Consider the following 24,121-nt stretch of genomic DNA (forward strand, 5'->3'; position numbering starts at 1 on the left):
ATATGGAGTCAATAAGGCCAATCCGACACTGGCGCCTAGAATTCATTTTTTCATCACTCATAGAGTTGTTCAAGCGTCAATTGTTATGATGTAACCATCTATTCTTGACTAATGGTTGAAAATTGAAAGGGGTGAAATTTAGAATTGCAATGCCAAAACCACCAATATTGTTCTTAAATTGGTAATGGAACAAACAAAGCTTGAATATTTCTTCTGAATTACTTTATTTACTGAAAATAAAACAAACAAAACTTGAAAATTGAAAGGAGTGAAATTTTGGGACGAAATTTGGTGTTTGATGAGATGTTGCGTTGGAGTTTGACGAGGATGCTGCGCACCACAAACCCTCCAATATTATTGCAACCCACTCGATCTCTCCTTCCACCGTAGAGACAAACAATTGTTATCGTTGTTTCTCTCCTTTTGTGCCTGCTCTTACAAATAAAGTATTTTTTCCATCTTTTCATTCTCTCTACTCCCTTTGCCTCTATGATTTATCTCAAAAATATTACTTTAAATGAAATATTGCGGGTGTTTGTTTAGACTTTTTGGAGTAATAGGTTTTTGATATTGGTTTCCTTAACTTTGTTTGCATGGTGTGAAAGGGAGAACAGTGCAGATGAAAAAGAGAAAAGGAAATATATATATAGTTAATGAAAATTCTGTCTTTTTAAAAATAAGGAAGAGGGCAATACGGTCTTTTCATTTTAATAATAAATGCTGTCACAATTGATAGATTAATGTACAGTAAATCATATGAAATGAAAACTTCAGTTCATTTTATAATTATAAAAAATAAAAAAATATTCCCAATTAAATTTTAAAATAGTTATCAGTTTTCATTAAATATATAATTAAAAAATTAAATTAAAAATACTTATTCATTATATATAAACAATATGCATTTAATTTTTTAAACTTTAGAATTTGCAATGAATTTTCACAAATATATATATAAATATATAAATATTTACATAGCAACACATGGGTATACAATTGAGTTCAATTTTATTTACCAAAAAAAATATATATATGGGCATACAATCATTCAAATGAGTGCAGAGGCCTGACTATACTCTTCTTTTTCAATTTTTTTTATTTTTTATTTTTTATTTATTTATTTTTTTTAAGGTAAAATAAATTTTATAAAAAAGATAGAATATACAGTGCAAAAACCTGGCAAAGGCTAATTGATAGATCCAATACATAAACCAACCCTAGCCCAAGATAGAAGCCCAACCAAATAAGTCCAATAATCTAGAGTATATATCACAGCCAAATATGACACATGACAGTTACTCCCAAATCCGGTATAGCAGCCATTGCAGCAACAGGAGAAGCAGCGATCTTCACTAACACCATCCTAATCTGGCGGTCTTGGAGGAGGACGGAGGCCTGACCGTACTTCATTGAATGAAAGACTCTTGTGCATGGGAAACACACACATCACTAGTTTTGTAAGTTCTGATGATCGAAAACAATATTTTGGGCTAGCTAATAATCAGCTAGTTTCAATAGTGGGCACACTAACACTGAAACAACACACAGTTGGTGAGAGTTACACAATATTGGGTACATCTGAATTCGTTGTGCTTTCGACATGATCTTGAACTGTTTGATATAAGTCTGGCGTTCCTAATCGAGTGCAATTAACGTACTCTTGGTTTGTATGAGCCGGTATACCTGCAATTGCCAATCCGATTAACCGGAACACTCGAAGAGTACCCCCTTCTTTGTAGTCCGGTCCCTTTGTGTATGAAATGATGAAGCTTCTTATTAGCTCCCAGATCGCGTTTATGATCTTTGGTAGAAGTGACAATGGCGAGAAGTAGTTCTTGTTTGGTTCTTCTTCAACAACCTGCATCATCAAAAGAAGAAAATAGAACTTGTTTTAAATTTGTAAACACAATTATACATGTTTTTTTTATGTAAATAAATTAAATAATTACAATATGATGATTTTCATGTTTAGCTTGTACAACATTAGTTACTTGTTTGTTTCCTTTATATGAAACGGTTTTGAGAAACTCGAAACAGAAATATAGTTTTAAGGGGAATGATAACACAATGTTCTTCGTAGTTTTGTAAAAAAATAAAAAAAAAATAAAAATTCACATATTAGTAGTATTCACACACGCAAACAAGTACAGCACCTTGCTTTGCAGAAAAATGGAAAGGCGAGTCTACAATGTTTGTTGGACAGAGAAATTGTTACGGAGTATATGGTCGGTCCGTCACAATCTGACAGGTAAGTAAAATTCTTAATAACGTGTCAAGTTGGAACTGACCAAGACAATGTAAAAATTTCTATCTAGTGGGACAACACCCACTTTGAAATAATTTTTTCTTATCGTGAGGTGGAGAAGAAAAAATTCACTTTCCACGAACACATGTGTGCAGAGAGAGATGTAAGGGGAGAGACTAGAGAGAGATGCATACCTTGCCTTCATAGAAGCTATTATAGTATAGGCATGTCCCAAAGTGCTTAAACGTGAGTGTGGAGTCATCATATGGCAACCTAGGCACAATATCATTACAGTAAACAAATCTATAATATGGTATACTATAGTTCTTCAATTGCTCTTTCATGAACTCCCCAAATTCATCATCTCCTACCCTTGGCTGTCCAAATGTATACACACCCTCCAATCTCTTCAACAAGTCTTCCTCCTTATGCAATGCCAACACTGCAGGAAACAAAATTGCTAGGGCACCGCCCAAGCTGTGACCGGTCACTATGAACTTTGATTTTTCATTTGTTTGCAGAAGGTCTTTAAGCATGTCCCTAATGGAATAATAAGCTGTGGCGTGTTGATCATTGGTTTTTTCAATTTCCTCAGGCAAACTTGCATCTTTCTGCAACCCTAGAGCTTTGATGAAGCCACCGTGCACTTTGCCCATGCCGGGAAAGTCATACCAAGAAATGTCAAAGTCAGTGCACCATGCATCTGCATCGAAGGGTTCTGTGCCTCTAAAGGCCACAACAATTAGTTCTGGATCAACATTTTTGTCACGAAGCATAAATACTTGTGAGGTAGCCTTTTCTTGAATTTCTGCAAAGAGTAGGATTTTAGGTATATAAATAATTTTATCTAATTATCAATGGACATTAGTCCAGATGGTATATATGATATCTTTAGTCTTTTTCAAAAAAAGGAGATTGAGTGTTTGAACCCGATAGGGACAATATTGTGAGCGTGTAAGCATTTGTTTGAACTTTCGAAGAAAAAATAATGTTTCTGTTTCTGATTTTTATGATCTATCCAAGGAAAACGTGGAAAAGTATAAAGAAGGATGTTTTCTCACCATTCCAAAAATCATAGAAGCCCAAGAACTCCATCTGCACATATATACAACTATATAATTAGATTAATGTAGGATACAAATTGTACTATGATATATATAATATTGTATATGTTATTAATTAATTTCCAACAGACAACTCTTATAGAAGCTTATCTAGTAAGAATGTATATAATATAAGTCATCTCCCTCCTCAATTCTCTCTCATTGCAACTTTACAATTTTCTAAAAACTAAAACCTCCTAGAGCGCAGTGAGAGTCCCTCACACCAGCTCCAGCAACAACAAACCCTCAATCTGGAATCCCCTTCCTAACCACCTAAAACCTCCATTCTTTCCAAACCGCCCCTTTACAAACCTGAAACAACCCATCTCCATTCTCGAGAAGACTAACAATTCAAACAAGGCCTTAACCTATCCATCCACCAGTGAACCTAAGGATTCACTTCCCCATCTCTCTACTTCCCATTACCAATCCCATACACACCCCCAGAAGCACAAAAAGGTTACATTCACAGACAACATAACATGTCTTCACCCTCCAGATAAGGTCAATCACCAACTTCCCACCTCTCGCTTTATTGATGACCACAACAACATTATGTTCGACATTACGCAACACCCAGTCCATGATTGATGAAATCTTCATATTACGAGTAGAGTTGGCAGAATTCAAGAATAACTACAGATATTCTCACATATTGGAGGAGGTTGAATGGCTCAGAGGGCTTATTGGCATTGGACTGGAAACCCAAAAAACTCTAAGAACTCGTGTCACTGAGCTAAGTGACCAAATCATCTTGCTTAATCACAACAATGACAATGACTCCAACCTGGTCAATATGCAGCTCTCACCGACTCAAGATCCTCCCACTCACCACCAGAACCACTATGACGGCCGCCGGAGAGTTGTCGACAAGCAAAATTTGGATCCAAGTTCAAATTCAAATTCAAATGGTCCAGCTTGTTCAGGTAAGTTTAATCTCATCTTTTCACCATGTCAGGAAGCATCTTTTCCCCTTTTGTCAAATTGCACTACTACCAATGATGTTACTGTTGCTTCTTCCCATGACCTATCTACTGACCTACCTACTTTGATCCACCCTATCCTGACCAACATTTATCTTGAACCAACTAAGCTATCTTTGGACCAACCTCAACCTACTAACTCTGTTACCACCCACGCGCCTATAACCAATGGCCAAAACTTTACCACATCCAAGCCTAGCCTTTCTCCTACAACATGGGCCACTATTGTCCAAGGGACACACACTAGAGCCCTACTCTCCTTTGTGTAGCACGCTGATCACCCACATGATACCATTGCTCCACCTCCTGAGATCAAGAATGCAGGCCTTGCTATTATGAAATCCAATCTCATGGGTTACTTTGTCTACAAAAGTCTCCCATTTGGAATGGTGAAAAACATCTCCCATAACCTTTGGTATGACAAGGGTCTGCTCAAGGTAATAAGCACATAAAAGGGCTTATTCAAATTTCATTTTTCCTCCTCTGAACTTTGCAGCAGCATCTTAGCAGAGGGTCCCTGGTTCTTTGCCAACAAGCCAATCATCCTCTCACCTTGGGAGCCCTGTTTCCACAGGAAAAGTCATTCAACAATGCCCATTTGGATTAAACTTTATGGTCTCCCTCTCTATTTCTGGACTGCCTCCGGATTTAGTTATATCCTAAGTAGCATTGGACACCCACTTTTTGTTGATCCAATTACTGAAAGCAGACTGAAGACTAGATTTGCTAAGGTTTGTGTGGTGGTCAATGTTGACTCTGATTTTCCTTCCATTCTTAAGGTCCATCTCAGCTCTGGGTAAATTATAGAGGTCAAGGTTGAATATTTGGGGTTACCTGCTATCTGCTACAAATGTAATTGCTTTAGCCATTCCAAAAATTCTTGCCATCAAGGCTCACCCATTAAGAAACCTACCCAACCCTCATTTAAATGGTAAGTGGTTCCTTTTTCAAAATGATCATTTCATAAGGACCTAACTCCCAACAAAATTTCACCAAAGGCACCAATGAACTCGGATACGTCAAACCTTGCCCTTCATAAGGGGCAAAATGTTATCACCCATTACTTTAAACCCAATGAAAAGCTCACTGTTGATATAAGTAACTACCATCCCACCCATTTGGAATACTCAGATAATAACTCTCATGACATTGAAGCTGATCCTGACAATGATTCCATTTCATCCCAGAAACCATTTGCACTCAATTGTGTTGTTTCTTCCCACATTCTCCCTACCATAGATAAAGAAAATTCCAGCCTCTCTGAATTTAACTCCACCAATAGTCTCCCAGCAGTATTGAATAAGAAAATTGCTAAGCATGGGTGCAAGTTAAGGAGGAAGCACGTGAAGAAAGTTAAGAAGTCTCCCAATCCTCACAGAAGGAATTTATTCCTACGTAGCAATTTCTTTAACTCTATCAAATGGTATCATTGACCATTTGGAATATAAGGGGACTCAATTGCACCTTAAAGCAGAAGGAAGTTAAGACTCTCCTCATTGACAGAAGGATTGATATTACATCCATTATTGAAACCAAAGTTCAATCCACCAATGTTGATTTTGTTTACAATGTCATTGCTAGAGGTTAGAAGCTCACTCATAACTATCACTTCTCACCACTTGGTAGAATTTGGGTTCTCTGGAGACCAAATTCAGTTGATCTTAATGTACTCAGTAGCTCAAGACAAGCTATTCACTGCCATGTCACTATCTTAAGTTGCAGAACATCCTTTTACATCTCTTTTATTTATGGAGCAAATGATGCATCAGAGAGAGAACTCCTTTGGGCAGATATTGTTGCTCATTCATCTACCCTTTCTTCATTTCCTTAGATTCTTGGAAGTGATTTCAATATCATCAAATCTGCAAGTGAGAATTTTAGGGGCTCCAAGAAGACATCTAAGCCAATGTTTGATTTCAGACGTTGCCTCCATAATTCCAACTTGGAAAACCTTCACTTCTCTGGCCTTTTTTACACTTGGACCAATAAGAGCCATGGGATTTCTAACATTTCCAAAAACTTGGATAGGGTACTCATTAATGATTTTGGAATCATTGTTTTCCCCTTTCCCAATGTGAGTTTTTGCCTCCAGGAATTTCTGACCACAGCCCAATTCTTATCAACCTTGGTAAACCTACAAAGGAAAGTCCCATTTAGGTTCTTCAATCATTGGAGCAGCAATGATGATTTCTTACCACTTGTTCAGTCAGTGTGGTGTAGCTAGGTCCATGGACACACAATGTTCCAAGTTCAGTCCAAACTCAAAAGCCTTAAACATCCTTTAAGATTGAGATTCTCCAAAACTATCACTGTTATTCAACATGAAATCCAGTCAGCTAAAAATGCTCTTACCTTCTGCCAATTAGCTCTTGATTCTGCCTTAAATGACTGTGCATTAAAAACCCAAGAGAAACAACTCTTATCACTTTATTCCAGCTTTCTTAGCACTGAGGAGGCCACCTTCAAGCAAAAATCAAGGGTTCAATGGCTCAAAGATGGTGATTCTAATACAGCCTATTTCTATAAATCCTTCTCTTCAAGATATAACAGAAACAAGATTACAGCTCTCTCCTGCCCTACTTAACACTGAAATTGCCATTAAGCAAGAGGTTGTTGCTCACTTCCACAAGGCTCTTGGTCTGGATCCCCATCTTTACCCATGTATGGACTCACTCACTCCATTTATTCAACCCTCACTCCCCTCCCACTTTATCTCCACACCCTGCTCCATTCCAAGTGATAAGGAGATCATGCACTGCATGTTCTCACTGAATAGTGAGAATGCACCTAGTCCAGATGGATTCAATGCCCTTTTTTTCAAAAAGGCTTGGACAATCATAGGGCATGATGTTACATTAGTAATTAAGGAATTCTTTCTCAATGGAAAATTGCTTAGGGAAGTAAATTCATCTTACATCTCACTGGTCCCTAAATTCCTTAATCCCTCTTCCATCAATGAGTACAGGCCCATCTCTTGTTGCTCAACAATCTATAAATGCATTTCAAAGCTACTGGCAAACAAACTTAAGCCTACACTCCCCCATATAATTGGCCCCTCTCAGTCTGGATTCATTCAAGGTAGGACCATTGATGACAGTATTCTTCTTGCCCAAGAGTTGCTCAATGGGTATCACAGGCAAGGGAACTCTCCAAGGTGTGCCCTAAAAATTGACCTGAAAAAGGCTTTTGACTCTGTCTCTTGGGAATTTCTCCTTGATTCCCTTAGACTTTTTGGGTTTCTATCTACCTGTATTTCCTGGATCTAATCTTGTATAACTACTCCATCTTTCACCATCTCATTCAATGGGGAGTTCAATGGTTACTTCAAGGGCATTAAAGGTCTTAGGCAGGGTGATCCACTCTCACCATTCCTCTTTATACTTGCGATGCAAGTCTTCTCATCCATTGTCAACATAATTACATCTCAAGGGCCCTTCAAACACCATTGGAGATGCAAGAAGTTGTCTCTTACACATCTGATTTTTGCAGATGATTTATTTGTATTCTCACATGGAAGCTTACCATCATTACAGACCCTTAAAACAACATTTAATACATTTTCCCTTCTCTCAGGTTTAGAAATCAATCTTAATAAGAGCCAAATTTTCTTCTCAGGTGTAAATGAGCTTATAGAGATTTCTATATGCTCCTTCTTGGGTATCCAAAAAGGTGATCTCCCTGTTAAGTACTTAGGAGTTCCTCTTGTCACCATCATGCTTAAGTCAATTGACTGTAGGGCTCTTATTGATAAAACTACATCCAGAATTACACATTGGACAGGTAAGCATCTTTCCTTTGCAGGAAGATTGCAGTTAATCAGAGCTATCTTGTTCTCCATTCAAACTTATTGGAGTTCAAAGTTTATCTTACCTAGAAGCATTATCAATGAGCTTATTGGAATTTTTGGAGCTTTCCTATGGTCAGGTCCTGAGCTCAAGAGGACAAAAACTAAAATGGCTTGGAGGTTTCGCTGCCTTCCAAAAAGGGCAGGTGGATTGGGCCTTCCAAATTTGCATTCCTGGAATACAATTGCAGTAATGAGGCACATTTGGCATCTTCTCAAATCCAAAGATATGCTCTGGGTCCAGCGGGTTAACACATACCTACTTAAAGGTAGAAGTTTTGGAAGGTCACTATTCCCAGTCACTACTTGTGGTCTTAGAGAAAGCTCTTTTAGCTCAGGCCAGCTTTTAGACCTCTTGTTAAGCTAAAAATTGGGGATTGTCACAGCACCAATTTCTGGTTTGACAATTGGTACTGCTTTGGACATCTACATTAATTTATTACCACTCAACAGCTTAATAACTCCTTTCATAGCACCACTATCAAGCTCAGCTCCTTCATCAGTGGCTCATCATAGTCCTTTCCCTACTCCATCACCAACATCCTTCTACAACTACACATCATCGACAGGTTGCCAGTACTAAACCCACAGAACCAAGATAAGCTTTCTTGGATTCCATCCCCATCTGGACTTCTTTCAATAAGCCAAACCATGAAATTCCTTACCTATAATCTGCTAACACCACCATGGACTCACCTAGTATGGGGGAAACCGCTGATTCTAAGGCATTCTTTCACCTTGTGGGTAGCCATTAAGCGTAGATTACCAATTTTGGACAGGAAGTGCACGTCCCACGTTGATTCGATCACTTGTGTTCTCTACAATAATACCCCAGAATCTCACGATCCTCTCTTTTTCAAGTGTTCTTATGTCGAGCCCTTGTGGACATTTCTTCAAATGCATTACGGGTTTCACATTCAGCCACCAAATTGGGCATTATTGATCTCCTAGACATCATACCACTGGAGTGGGGCCGATTCTTTCCACAACAACTCAGTCTCGAGATTGGCAATGGCTTCACTAGTTTACAATGTTTAGGCTGAATGCAATCGAAGGATATTTACCAAGAAGAAACTGTCGCAGAATTCACTCCTTCATCTCACTTTGGATGTAGTTAGGACCAAGCTTTTAACTTTAGTCATCCCTGATTCCACAATTGGACAACAGCTTGCTACTGTTCGTCCTTCGGCGAAACCGCTAGATTTGTGAACTCAGAGTTTAACTCCATGCTATGACCGGATTGAGGTGCTGCACGTAATGGTCACCAATGTTTCCCAAAGTGACTTGTTTGGGTTGTCTCCCTAATGGTTGTTTGGGTTGTTGCCTTTGGGCTTGTTTGTTTGATCAGTTAATTGTAATGTTGGGCTGTACTTGAGCCTTTCACTTTGGGCTTGTATAGTTTATCTGCTTTAATAAATTGAATTTACCTTTCAAAAAAAAAAAAAAAAAAAAAAAAAAAGAATGTATATAATATACCCAATTTTTTTTAATGGTAGGTAAAGTTGCATGAACTGTATTTAACTCATAAAAGCTTCTCAAAAAGTCTACAACTAATTATTCCCTATGCTTTTGTAAAGTTTTTTAAAGTTAAATAATTTAGCAGAAAAATTATTTCTTTAATTCGCGCATAAAAGAGATCCTTCACATAAAACTACTTTTTCCCCTTTTCATAAAAATGTCATCAATAGTGTTAAAAGTAATTAATTTGTATATATTATATGTAAGCTTCATTCTTTTCATGGGACTATGTTCATGAAATTAAGCTACTAATTAATCCATTGTTAGTTCCATAATATCACTAATATGTTCAAATGAAGCTGCAAATGTATATACTAATTGTACCTTCCAGAGGTCCTCCACTGTTTTTTTGATGTAATCTTTGTTCTCGTACGATATTTTAGCAGCCATCACAGAAAATGCACCATAATATCTGCTGTCACCATGCTTAATGTTTTTGTCTAACTCTACCCGTCCATCTACGTGTCCATAGAGCGACAAATAAGTAGCCGATAACTTATCTGGAATTACCACCTTCCCTGCAAAATTTAAAATGCATAAGCTCTATGGTTCTATTATTATAAACAGATCCTCAAATCTAAAGAACATGTTGTCACAAGTGAAGAAAAGTCAGAAGAAAAATAATAATAATAATGCAAGTGTGTCATATGTTAGGCAACATATTGTCACAAATGAAGTAAAAAATGTGTTTAATTGATTGTGTTTATATGTGTGTATATTTCTCTATGATTTTAACTGATCTAGATCGGTCATGGTTTAGAAAATTTAATCACAATTAGGCGTGATACACAGTAGAATAATTGATTTTCTTAGAGAGGGAACAATAGGCCCTACAAAATGCATTATTTTAATTTGGTCCCAGCAATGAAATAATTGATGCTTCCATCTTGTCTAGTTGACTACCCATTTGTTTGGACTTTGGACTTACTTTTAAATAATTAACACAATTAATCATTTACTTTTAGACTAATTAACACCAAGACACAATCTCATCTTAGAAGAGATCATCACATTTTAGCCGGCGACCATGGAAGTGTAAGAGACCTTAATTAAAATCCTAGCAAAAGAAAGTACACTATGATTTTCAAAGCTACTGATCGACATGTATTCTACAATCGTTTTAGACGGAAAATTTGACAAGAATGATAATGAAGGGATTAACAGTGAACTAACCGAGCATAAAATTCCACACTAGCTTAAAAAAGCCGTGGTTCGTTGACAAAAGGTTTAGCCACATCTCTATCTTGTTACCGAACCATGCCAAAGGTGTTGACACACACTGCAGCACCTTCTGCGCCAAGATGGACACGAAAACCAGCCATCTAAACTTGAAAGGCTCCTCATGAATCCCTTCGGGGCAGTTTACAAATTTCCTTTTCTCTATGTCACGAAAGAAGAGGATGCGAATGAGATCGAAGAAACGGACATCTTCTGGTTTCAGCAGCATATAATTTTTGGAGATGGACACAGACCTGTTGAGAGCCATGGCCTTGGATTTGGAATGACAGAATAAGATGATCGATGAGTTGGGATTTTTTCTATTGCCTTGGTCTCAACCTTAGAACCATGTGTGTGTGTGTATATAGAACATGGAAAAATTATTCACCAAGGATAATCAATTGAGGTGTCTTGATTATGATTTCAAAAGTAGGGTTTAGATCATGAGGGTTTTCCACATGTTTGGGACCTTCTGAGGTTTTACATGGAAGATTGAGAGAAAGCAAACTACCTAACTTTGCCTTTTGGGTGTGCGCCATGAAATGTATTATTAATCTATATGACCCCATCATATGGGCCATATATGTGCATGTCTTGACAAAACACCTCATGAAATTATTCAATCCATGCCAAAAGATATTTTATTCGAGTGTACATATAGGACGGTGAATATGGATCGAGGCCGTGAAAGTGACCCACACAGATAATAAAATTGGTCACTAGTAGTTAAAAAGTCTGAAACTGGGTTTTTAACTTTGGATGGTGATGAATTGAATCTGTCAAAGTAAATAAGGAATTATGGATGCTTAAATTCTTGCATTGAAACATGTTTTTTTACTCATTCCAAAATCCTGATATAGAAGGGAGAGAAAATTTGTTCACCATGCCGAACGTCTCTCTCCTCTCCTCTCTCCCTCCCACCGTATATGAATTCTTTTTCCTCTAATTTTTTATTTTTTCCTTCAGGTCGAGAAATTGACCAGATGGGAGGTGATAATTGTACTGTGTTATCGAATATCATTGGTTTGTTGCGATAAGGTTGGATGGATGTCAAAATTTTAGTGGCTCCTCTGATTACATGGTCCCACTTTATTTAGTCAATTTTATAACAATACCACATTATTAAATAACTTGTTATGTAAAGGATAAAAAGGTCTTTACAAATTTCTAGTGATGAAAGTGTGCCGGAAATATCTTTTCCGTCCTAAAATTTAACAAATCACGTAATTAGAGGTAGTTAGAGGGGATTATTTATAATTGAGGGGGATTAGTTGCACTTAGGACATAGTTTGGGTGTACCCAATATAATATTTACATATTATTAAAATATTTTTAATTATCATTATTTTTTATTCTCGCTCTCTCTCTGTCTCTTCTTTTTCTTTTTTTATCACTACTTACTATCATTATTATTTTTTTAATAAAAGTCAAATATCTAATTTTTTAGTCTTTTTTGTTTACATTTTATTTTTCTTTCCGGCTTCTCTATTTTTTACTAATCATTTTTTGCTAGTTTCTTTTTGACATTAATCTTTTCAACCAAAAAATATATATAAATTAATCCTTTTTGAACCCGATATTCCATTAATAATAAATCAGATATGAATTCAACTCTCTACTTTCACCTCCCTAACATTATTTTTTGTGAAAATTTTTACATTAATTTTCAATTTTTTAGACACAAGAAAAAACTATTGACTTGCTTTCTTGTAATTTGGTAGCATAGGATGCATAATTGAATGATCAAGAAATATATAGATGTTTTTTAGATTATATAAAGTGTGGTAGAGGTCTACTATTACATACTGATTGGCTTTAACGGAGTCCATCTTTACATAAAAATTAATTTGTGTCTGAAAAGATTAAAGAAGACAAGCTAAGGAAAAGTTGAAATAAAAAAAAAAATATATATATATATAGAGAGAGAGAGAGAAAATTATCTACTCTTGGTAGATGTTTTATAACTTTTGTGTATGTATATATATACACAAAATTGGTCTCTCTCAAAGACCTATAATTGGTTTATGATCCAAAGCAAGGTAATGAGACTCAACGTGAAGAGCGTGGAGAGAGGATTCTATTCTGTGCACAACACCACAAGAGAGGTGTGTGAGACTGACTGATGTTGGGCAATTTTTTGTGAAAATTTTTACATTAATTTTCAATTTTTTAGACACAAGAAAAAACTATTGACTTGCTTTCTTGTAATTTGGTAGCATAGGATGCATAATTGAATGATCAAGAAATATATAGATGTTTTTTAGATTATATAAAGTGTGGTAGAGGTCTACTATTACATACTGATTGGCTTTAACGGAGTCCATCTTTACATAAAAATTAATTTGTGTCTGAAAAGATTAAAGAAGACAAGCTAAGGAAAAGTTGAAATAAAAAAATATATATATATAGAGAGAGAGAGAGAGAAAATTATCTACTCTTCGTAGATGTTTTACAACTTTTGTGTATGTATATATATACACAAAATTGGTCTCTCTCAAAGACCTATAATTGGTCTCTGATCCAAAGCAAGGTAATGAGACTCAACGTGAAGAGCGTGGAGAGAGGATTCTATTCTGTGCACAACACCACAAGAGAGGTGTGTGAGACTGACTGATGTTGGGCAATTTTTTTTTTTTTTAGTCCTGTCAACAGAAGCCCTACAACATCTACAAGAAATATAACCACGAAATACAACTAAAGCCAAACGGCACTCACAACACAGAACAATTGATACAAAAAGATACAAAGAGACCCTACACATTCTAGACCACACAAAGCAAAAAAGGCTTGACAATTTCCATGTGATGTCCAGCACCAACACACGTAAGAAGGATTGAGAGTATACATAGATACCCTACACAACCCTGACACAAAGCGAAGACCTTGTGTGACCCGGAAGCCAAAATCAGACACCACATGAGACACCGGGAAAACCGAGGAGGACCAAGGGTTTCACAATCACCAAACCAAGGGAGTTGACCAATCGCCGGCGAACCACCAACAGGGAAAGCATCATCGGAAACAAAATACCACCAAGAACAAAAAACATAATAAAACCGAAGCGCTAAAGGATAATCAGCCTCACAGAGATGACCGACAACAACAAGCCACAACCCATAGTCAATGGCGGCCGGAAGAGAGGCAGCTCTGAACAGAGCAAGAGAAATGAGCAGCCAACCTACTTCAAGAACACGTCCAACGTGCAACAACCCTAAACAAGAGAGAAACTCCGGCACGCATGACCAAGAAAACAACGCACCTTTCCCAAATAGCGAAGCTGACGACAGGGAATCCCTTGCATCAACCAACCGTAACCTAGAAAGCATGGCTACAGAAAGTATGACCACAGACAAAAACCCGACGCGGACAAGCAAATGGCCAGAAAATAGTAGAACAACAATAGAAGCCAAGCAAACCAACCAAGTATCGGGATTAAAAGGGAAGCACAGTGGAGATTGGCCAAAAACCCATCCACCGTTCAAAACCCTCAATCGAACAACCCATAAGATCCAAAGTTCCATCGAGTCCGACCACCCATGCAAACCTTTGTTGGGATTGAGTAGGAAATCCATCCCATAGAAACACCCAGTGGAAGAAACTCAAACTTTGAAAATAGAGAACCTCTACTAAGAGAGGAAACTTAAACCACCACACCTCTACGAAGAGAGGAAACTCAGACCACCACACACACACACACACACACAAAGAGTTACGGTGCGTATCACATTCCTCATGTGCGGAAATATTCATAAAGTTTCAATTTGTGCAAATAAGTCCCTCCTAGCATATTTAGGCTTCATTTGAATTGAGTGATTTTGAGGGATTTGGAAAGAAAAGAAAAGAAAAGATAGTGGAGTAATATTTTCATAATTCCGAAACTACCCTCTTGTAACATTTGACTCTCATCTTATAATATTTTATAAAAGGGTTATTATAGTAATTTAATTCTTATTATTTCATTTCTTTTCTCTCCTCTATCTTTTACAAACAAGAATACTATCATTTCTTTTCTTTTCTCTCATAATTTATCCAAACATGAATAAATGTTATTGCTATTATTTCCTTTCTTTTCTTTTCTCTTATAACTAATGTTAATATTTCTTTTCTCCTTATATACACATTTTATAAATTATTTAAAAATACATATTTTGTGAAATGATGAAAATGGACACAAAGGGAAATCACTTTATTTAGCATATGAGGGGTGTGATATACCCTTTAAGCATATTATATATAGGCTAGGGGTGCTTTCTGCACTTTATCCGAAAAACAATTGTTGTTTTGAATTCGAACACTCATTTCTTACTTTGTAAGGAATTATATATATATATATATATATATATATATATATATATATATATATATATATATATATATATGAATTGAGGTTTTCATTCTATATGATATACTCTTTCTAATCTGAAAAATGTGAGAACAAATAATTTTTTTTATATATATTTTTTATATTTTTTTTATTTCTATTTGACCAATAAAAAAATACATATGTTAGGACTTTCTAACTTATGAGTGGCATTAATTTATAGAAAATGTATAACTTTCAACTTAAAGAAAGATACATTGTTAGGGAAAATATAGAAGGAATTTTTTTTTTTTAATTATTTTTTGGAAAGGTGAGAGAAAAATTCTTAAAAGTGGGTTAAATGTGCGAGTACATAACACCTCTATACTATGAGATTATTAGTATACACAATCGTTGGACATTTTCGGAAGAATAAAATGGCAAAATGGATATTACAATATTATTTTATGTTAGATTTCTATTTAAGAGGTGTTTTCGTACAACTTTAAAAGAATAAGAAAATTATCAGCATACTTTTTCAAATAGGGAATGCAAATATTATGCGAAGTATACATTAGAGGTGTATATATATATATATATATATATATATATATATATATATATATATATATATATATATATATATATTTGTATAAAGATTGTAACAACAATTGAATACAAAAAAAATCATGTAAAAACAATTCAGTATTCTTAATATCAGAAGAATTTTATTTAATTTATATTATTTTTAAAAAATTAACTATTTTCTCATAACTTGAACGAGAACCAAAGTGTATATATTGACAAAGGATCGGTTCACTCTATGAAATAATTATGTTGCGATGAACGATATTTAGTTGGGTTAATTTCATTGACACCCCCTGAGGTTTGAACAAATTTTACACAGAGAGATCTTTCGAAAATTATTATCACTCAGACCCCAAATGACTTTTTCGTCACTTTTACCGTTAAAAAATTACAAAATAATAATTTTACCCCCATTTTTAAAATATATTTTAATATAAAATATCAATAAACTTAAAAGACAAATTTGCCCTCATTATATATATATGTGTGTATGTGTGTGTGTGTGTGTGTAGAGAGAGAAAGGACACTAATTAATGGTGAACCAAAAGCTTCAACTATAGACCCCACATATTATATGACACACATAATATATATATATATATATATATATATATATATCACACAGAATGAATAAAGCTTTTGATCACGCACATATTATATATATGGAAGACTATGATGATTTCGAGGGCCAGGATTTGAAAACTTTCCATCACCGAGTGAAGATTTTATTCACTAAGGTTCATTTGGTTAGCCTGAAATAACTAGAAAGGAAAAGAAAAGGAAAATTTTTAAATTTTTTGCATGTTTGGTTAGAAGGAAAGTAAAAGTTTTGAGGAAAGTAGGATTCCCACATCTAAAAATTTTCGCGCATAAAACACACGAAAATCGACTTTCCTGCAAAAGCTGTGCATTTTAATATATTACTTTCCTATTATACCCATATCAGTTTTCTCTTTTAGTTCTTCACTAAATTACAGACTTCATTGAAAAGGTAAGTAGCGTATATTCTTTACGCCACCAAGAATCACAGAGTGAGAATTATAAACGAACCCTAACCCGTGATAGTAGCTTGAATCGTAGAGCGAGTTTGAGATTGAACTCAAGCTCTACTGGGTCGACCTTAATGAGGACCTAGAAGGAAGAGGGGATTTTAGGTAATACTATAATGGTGATGGGTAGCAAAGAACATGGAAAAGAGCATAAAAGGTTCATCTGGAGAGAACAATTTATAGTTTGAAAGCAGAGAGAGGTATTTTTTACTCTTCCTGTCAATTTTTTTTTTTTCTTTTTTCATAATAGTATATCTTATTTTTTTCTCCATTCCATATATATTTTGATAAAAATATAAATAGTGTAATTTTGAGGGTTATCACATACCAAACAAATTTTGCTCTCTCTTTCTTTCCTTTGTTATATGTTTCTTGTTTTTAAGAATACATACAAATTTTTAGGACAATTTGCATCAGTAAAAAAAAAGGCGTCTGCTCATCGATTCATGTCATTCATTTGGATTAAATAATCCCCTGAGTGTTTACTCAATGTTGCTCTAAAATATATTATATTCTCTCCTAGCAATTCTTTTTTTCTACCATGTCTTTACATAATTTGAATGTCAAAAATTTGCTGACTTTTCTGCATCTAGCTGTTTGTAGATAATGCATTCATTATTTTCTTCTTTTTTTTTTCATCAGATGATAATATGTCTCGTTCAGTACTACCCTATGGAGTTTTATGCTTGATTTAAGTTGTTGTTTCAAATTACTATAATATTTTCCTTCTATTATTTTAGGTCCCATTTTTAGTTTGTAATAATTTATTATGTTTTAATTGTAGGATACAATTCTTCCGGATCTTAGCTACAACTCAATAGGTATTTTTTTTTTTTAGTGATGTCAAATTTTGTAAAATTAAATTTTCATGTATGTCATCTAATTAGAATATAGCTTCCAATCTTGTAATATATAGATTGATTCTTTACAAGGAAATATACGTACACTTGTAGGGATTATAGTGTATGCAGTTTAAATTTTACTATAAATTAGGCTTATATTCATTTTGTTTTATACACATTTTTATGTATGGATTTATGAATATAGAACATAATAATATATTAATATAAATGTGTATACCAAGTAAAAAATGTCATCTCTTATTTCAGATCACTTGTAAGCCAATTTTGTAGCTTTCTAAATTGTTTTTTTAATTATTTGTTCTTATATGGTCATATTTTGTTAAACTTGACAAATGGATATGAATGATGAACATGATGAAGAACTTAATCTCATTGTTACAATGCTTGTTGGCATTGTAGCTTATTTTGTAACAACCCGAACCCGGAGGTCCGAATCGTTTACTGGGTTCTGACCCGAATCCGAGGTCATCTAAGGTGTTATCATCCTTTCCGATGTCAATGCATAAAATATATACGTCATCCCAACACTCTTAGTACATCATATCACTAACATCACAGAAAACTCACAAATGTAGGTAGAATGATAGCGGCATCTAAGTCAATGGATACAAGTCATACGTTCATACTCCTCTGGTTTGCTGAAAATGTTAAGATAAAGGGTGAGCTCAACAGCTCAATAGGTAATGCCTAAAACACCGATTTTGGACTCCCTTGAGTTAACAACTAAAGAACGAGAATATAAAAGAAGCCGGGGTCATACAATTGGAGTTCATATAACATTTATAACATAACAATCAATGCACACAGTCACATATCACAATTCTTCAAAATCATGCACATGATATGAAGTGTGATGCATCCCATCCCAAACTTGGTCTATACCAACCTAACACTCACTTTAAAAAAAAAAAAAAACCTGCTAACTGACTTTACCGAGGCAAGATTGATAACTATCCCCGGTTCCAATTATGGCAAAGCCTGGCAACCATTAAAGGGCCTAGTATCAACTTTTTCATGCCCTACATCGGGCCGCGCTCCCTTTAGGTCAAGCTAGCCTCGGACTCACAAAATCCGGTTTATTTCTAAATCATTTCCTCATAATCCTTTCTAAACACATTTCTTTAAAAAAAAATCATTTCAACCTCACTTTTCCTTGCCCATGCCTAAGCCATGAATGGAATCATGCATGAATGAAAGCGATATAAACATGCCTGCACTTTATCAGTTTAGCCAGACATACTCATCATCACATATAGGTAATCTTAAGAAACAAATTCAACGCAAGGCATGTTCATTAAATAACTTTGCAACTAAGCACATATATATATACACAATTAATATCATCTAGAGCATGTTTCGTCACATAAGCATGTAAGCACATAACCGATATTCAATTTTTCCGAAATTTATCATTTCAAGCATGATTATCAAGAATTCAAGTATACGAATTCAACTAAAGTCAAAACTTAATGGTTTAGATATCCCTACCTCAAAAGTAGCCAAAATGCATCCCCAGTCGGAAAAGTCAACATCGGTCAACGCTGTCAATGCTGGTGAACAAAAGTAAACGCCGGTCAACGGGGGCGGAACAGAAAACTGTTCTATGGGAACGTAGTTGACGACGAGGAGATTCTACTATTTCAAAGGCTCGGCTCCAGAATCCGACTTCAAGTGGCCCAAAACCCCTTCCAAAATCTTAGATCCAAAAATTTCAAAAATTCGTAAAATAATCACCATTTCTCTGAAAATTAAATCTTTTGACTATGTGATAGAGAACGACAAGAGGAACATTTTCCGTCAAAGAACCAAGACCTAAAACCCGACCAATTGGTCGAAAAATGAAAGGAAAATCTGAGGCATAAAAGAAAAGAAAAATAAAAATGAAATAAAGGGAGGAGAGAGAGATTCACGAACAGAGAGAGAGAGAGAGAATACAAATTCTGGAATGACCTTAAGGTCATTAGTCATGATATATAATAATGGTGGGCCTCATGCTCTATAATAAATCATTTTCCTTTTAACATTATATATATATATATATATATATATATATATATATACACACACACACACACACACTAAACATAACTCCACCACACATTTACACATATAACCATGCATAAAAGCATCAAATAATAATGCATGAAATGTGATAAATCTAAAATAAAATCCCTGTACTTAACAACCCTGGTAGCGGGTCCCACCTGGGACCTCTTGGCTCGAAAAATAAAAAAATGCATAAATGACAACCAATGCATTTTCAAGAGTTCTGAACTCAAGAAAATGCCCCAACCAACTCTTAAACACACCTGGGACACCCCACGATGTCTGGCATGCAAAACGAAAAAAAAAAAAAAAATCCCAAAAATTGAAAAATAAGAAAAATCGGAAACATTACATTCTACCATCCTTAAAAAGATTTCGTTTTTGAAATCTACCCTCCTTAAAAGAAGGAGGCCCATAGCAATAAACCTTCCCAAGAAACACCTTATAAGACCACAAAACTATCAAATCACCAACCTTATTGCCTTGACACCGGTCAACAGGCAATTATACACCACTGCCACTAAAACACAATGCTCACCACATCATAACACAACCAATTGAATTCTATACTCGGCTCAAAATGGACATCGGTCCATTCTACACTATCACGTAAGGCTTTAGAGTTCGAAAGAAGAACGGTCACATGACCCCTGAATATGACAACATCCGATCTTAACTTATCATTTAAAGGACACACAAAACCCTAGACAAGGAACTCCGTCCATCTCACAATTAAGCTCAAACTCAAATCTACACATCCTTGCCAGACCAAACACTCGTTATCTACTGTATAATTACACCATCGCATAACCGCACCAGTGACTACTAATCGTACTATTCGGCAATCATTATACTTAACAACCTCAAAATGACTAAACGATCAATCTCCCAATACCACATAAACATGAGTCACCAAATCAGTAAATCGTACTATCCTGTACCCAGAACATAAATCCTTAAAACAAGATCGTTAATAATCAAATGGTCACACCACAACTCTTCATCGGACAATTAGTCCTATACCATCTGAATCCACAATGTCACATCGACACAATGTACAATACCATGCTCTCATTGTCCCCGACAAATCAAAACAATCATTGACCTTTGACCCGACATCGTGCTAAAGAGGGACTGATTCAGGAGAAATGGTTAACCAGGCCATTCTCGTCATCGGTCTGGTCTTAATACAGACGTCGTTCATGTCCTCAGGTCCAAACCTCGAACACAATCTCACACAGTCCACAAAATAATTATGAGATCCACTCACTAACAATTTATCGTTTTACGTAACCTCAACAACTATGCAGTCATATACCTACTCTAAAAATCCCAATCATGCCTCAATCACACAACCCATAATAAGCTAAAAATAACACGGCACCAAACGTCACAATTATCGACCAACATAAAAGCTCTCTAGTCTCCTTATAGCACCCATACCAAGTAAAAAACTCCATAACATCATTCGATTCAATCTTACCTCGTCAAAACACACAATATGACTATTTAATGCGTAGAATCTCAAAATTAGCCAGAGTTAATTACTATGATTACTCCTCAAAGGAATCATACATTCACATTTCAAATCATAAAATCCTAAAACGATACCGACACTAGTCCTCAAAATACTATTCGAATCAAATGTCTATAAAAACATCTAAGTATATGACTCACATTATCTCACCTAATCATCCTCGAACTTACTATTCACAGCACATCCCCTAACCATCACTGCTAGTACTAAACACTGGAAACACACCATCCCTATTCGGCACCTCATGCCTCGCACATCACCGGTCAAAACCACTCTCAAAACAAGCACCACTAAAACCAAACACTCCACCTCCCTCCGTGGGAGTGAGTCAACCTATTCAACCAAACCTTTACCAGTGAACTCTAACAATATAACAAACCACACATAGGTCCATCCATTCGCGGACGCACACAACTCCTAAATGGAGAACAAGACTTACTACAAATGACGTCCTTGTCAGGACTAGAACAAACGTAAAGGATAACGAACCCCGCTCTCTCCAGAGACTGACAACTCGTGCCTGAATGCACCTGACACCCTGTTACACACTGCTCACCAATCGTCCAACCATGGACACCCAATCTCACCTAAGATGAACTAAACTCCTTATACACAAGGAAAAGAACCAACTGGAAACCCGTACGAAGCTAAGAACTCAAATCTAGGCAATCTCGCCACTAATGGACCGTCATACACTATCAACACCAGAACCTCACATACGCTACACCGCGATACCCATGCTAATCAAAATCAATCAGATCCATACCACCTATTCGTCAAGTACTAGGATACAGCTCATAACATGACCATCAGATAAGAGCACCAATGCTCACAGCGTACTAACACTAGGGACGATCACAGTACGTCGGACACCGCGTCCCATTCTATCTATAACCAGTCACTCCCAAATGATAACCTTTATGCTATAAAACAACACTTTACCACCCATTCCATCTCTACCTTCCCAGGCAATACTGCCTCAATCACCGTTCACACAAAACTCGTGACCTCAGTCACAACAACCCACTGAATCGTCAAAAGAAAAAGGTGCCTATATGGCAACATCGCTCTCACTGGCTCTAGGGACTAAACCGTCCATAATCGCCTCAATTAGTGCACAACCTTATCACCTACCTGACAACACACAACAAACAACTCACAATCTTTAATCCATTCTTGGATCATACCTGAAATCATTCTGCTCATCAGTACAAAACATCACGTCATAACGCATCTACTACCATCATCCTCGAATGACAAGTCAAACTCACGTCTCACCGACTCAACAGGCTACCGCCAAACGATCTCCCCTCAAGCATCCTTAGGATAACACTTTCATAACAAGAGAGTATGCCTCACTTTCGATACTCCCCACAGCAACCACTACGTACCATTAGGATAGAACCCTTACATGGCAATGCCATGCCGATAGATCCTAAAGAAAAAGAATGAGCACATAAACTAGAATGCTCGATACCCAACTGTCTCCTCAAACCATCTACAACACAATCAATCACCAACACTTATCGGCTACTCTGACCATTTTTCCCAAGACAATCTACATACTCAATCAAAGAAACCTCATACCCTAGCATCAATACCATCACTTTCCTTCTTTACCATTCCTCATAACACCCTTGGCCCCGATAAAAGTCAAATGGGGCTACCAACTAAACCTACGGGATCACCCTCGTCCCAATCATTCGAATCGATAGTCCATCTCTTTGGATCCTTAAATAACCAGCACTGCAATGACCCCATACTATCTGCCTTATTGTGTAATCTTGCACTACACTGCTAAAACTGACCACTATACCCCACCTCGAATCTCTCTCGACAACCGTGACAACCTATAACCCCGCTCATCCACTAAGCCATACAATCAACTGACCAAGAGTCAATTACCCACAACAAGCTCATGTAGCTATCCGAAATAAGGATCATTCCTCAACTAACAAGTCTCTAAAACAGATTCTTACAAGACCATGAAATGATCCACATCCTGTAATCAGTCATCCGATACTGGCATGACTTTAGCCAATGCCTACGTCACCCTAGACCTATAGAGTCTAACAAGTCCTCTTAATAGTCGTAACTGACACGCTTCCTCGGACCCTACTAGAATACCCAAAATACACATCTACAACTCATAGACTACAGTCGAGACTCAAGTAACCTCTATCACACGTACCACGAGCGATTCGAAAAAGAACTTCCGTACCATACCGTGACTCAAGTCATAAACACTAACCCCCTAAGGTCATACCGTTCTCCCACGAAACCCACACTCGTACACCTGACCTCCACAACCGCAAAAACCCACACACCAATGCATGAAACTCACACACAACATAGACACCGTGCCATAAAATACAAGCCCATTCTAAAGTTATGCTCTAAGCACTGCACAAAATGCAACAAGAAGATCAGAATAATTACACACTAAATAGCTCAATCCACGAGCTAGAAGTCCATGCCATTCGTTCGATAAGAATCGACACCCAAACAATACTGAAGTAACCGAGCTCATCGCCTACTCCGATCAAAACTCACACAACCATTCATGTTGCAACAAGTACTCTACCGTACTAGCAACCATCCCGTACTCAATCGTATGCACACACATGAACAGACACACACACGCGCGCGCGCGCGCACACACACACACACACATATACACACATATATATAAATATATAATAACCGTACCCCATACCATGATACAATCGTGTCCCATCATTTAAAGTCTAAACAACCATGACTAACTACTCTTCACAATACCTTGCACATACGGTGTTCACTACTTGCCACATTATTGTTTAAAATA

General features: G+C 36.4%; 1 protein-coding gene across 2 annotated transcripts; it reads right to left on the bottom strand.

Annotated features, from left to right (window-relative positions):
- Window positions 1-1,148: 1,148 nt before the first annotated feature.
- Window positions 1,149-11,458, bottom strand: LOC132266901 (triacylglycerol lipase OBL1-like). 2 transcript variants are annotated; one of them, XR_009468764.1, is made up of 6 exons: window positions 10,867-11,458; window positions 10,018-10,211; window positions 3,307-3,340; window positions 2,440-3,053; window positions 2,154-2,241; window positions 1,734-1,858 (listed from the first exon to the last, which is right to left on the bottom strand). XR_009468764.1 is itself a non-coding variant. In XM_059767913.1 (5 exons), the coding sequence occupies exons 1-5, from the start codon at window positions 11,177-11,179 to the stop codon at window positions 1,559-1,561; spliced, it is 1,455 nt and encodes a 484-aa protein (XP_059623896.1). In that variant the 5' UTR covers window positions 11,180-11,457; the 3' UTR covers window positions 1,149-1,558. The 2 variants fall into 2 exon arrangements, 1 of the variants encoding a protein (XP_059623896.1); XM_059767913.1 differs by lacking the exon at window positions 2,154-2,241 and having other exon boundaries at window positions 1,149-1,858; window positions 10,867-11,457.
- Between the last annotated feature and the right edge of the window lie 12,663 nt (window positions 11,459-24,121).

Source organism: Cornus florida, unplaced genomic scaffold, assembly GCF_030987335.1.
Source record: "Cornus florida cultivar Cherokee Brave unplaced genomic scaffold, ASM3098733v1 CherokeeBrave_3.0.0_Hap2_Chr07, whole genome shotgun sequence".
Classification (NCBI taxonomy): domain Eukaryota; kingdom Viridiplantae; phylum Streptophyta; class Magnoliopsida; order Cornales; family Cornaceae; genus Cornus; species Cornus florida.

What these genes read in the sequence shown, in the direction of transcription:
- LOC132266901 (XM_059767913.1), bottom strand. Translation starts at nt 11,179, where the DNA reads ATGGCTCTCAACAGGTCTGTGTCCATCTCCAAAAATTATATGCTGCTG. An exon ending in CTTCTATGATTTTTGGAATG is followed by an intron (nt 3,054 to 3,306) that starts GTGAGAAAACAT and finishes TACTCTTTGCAG; the next exon opens with AAATTCAAGAAAAGGCTACC. An exon ending in ATAGCTTCTATGAAGGCAAG is followed by an intron (nt 1,859 to 2,439) that starts GTATGCATCTCT and finishes TTGATGATGCAG; the next exon opens with GTTGTTGAAGAAGAACCAAA.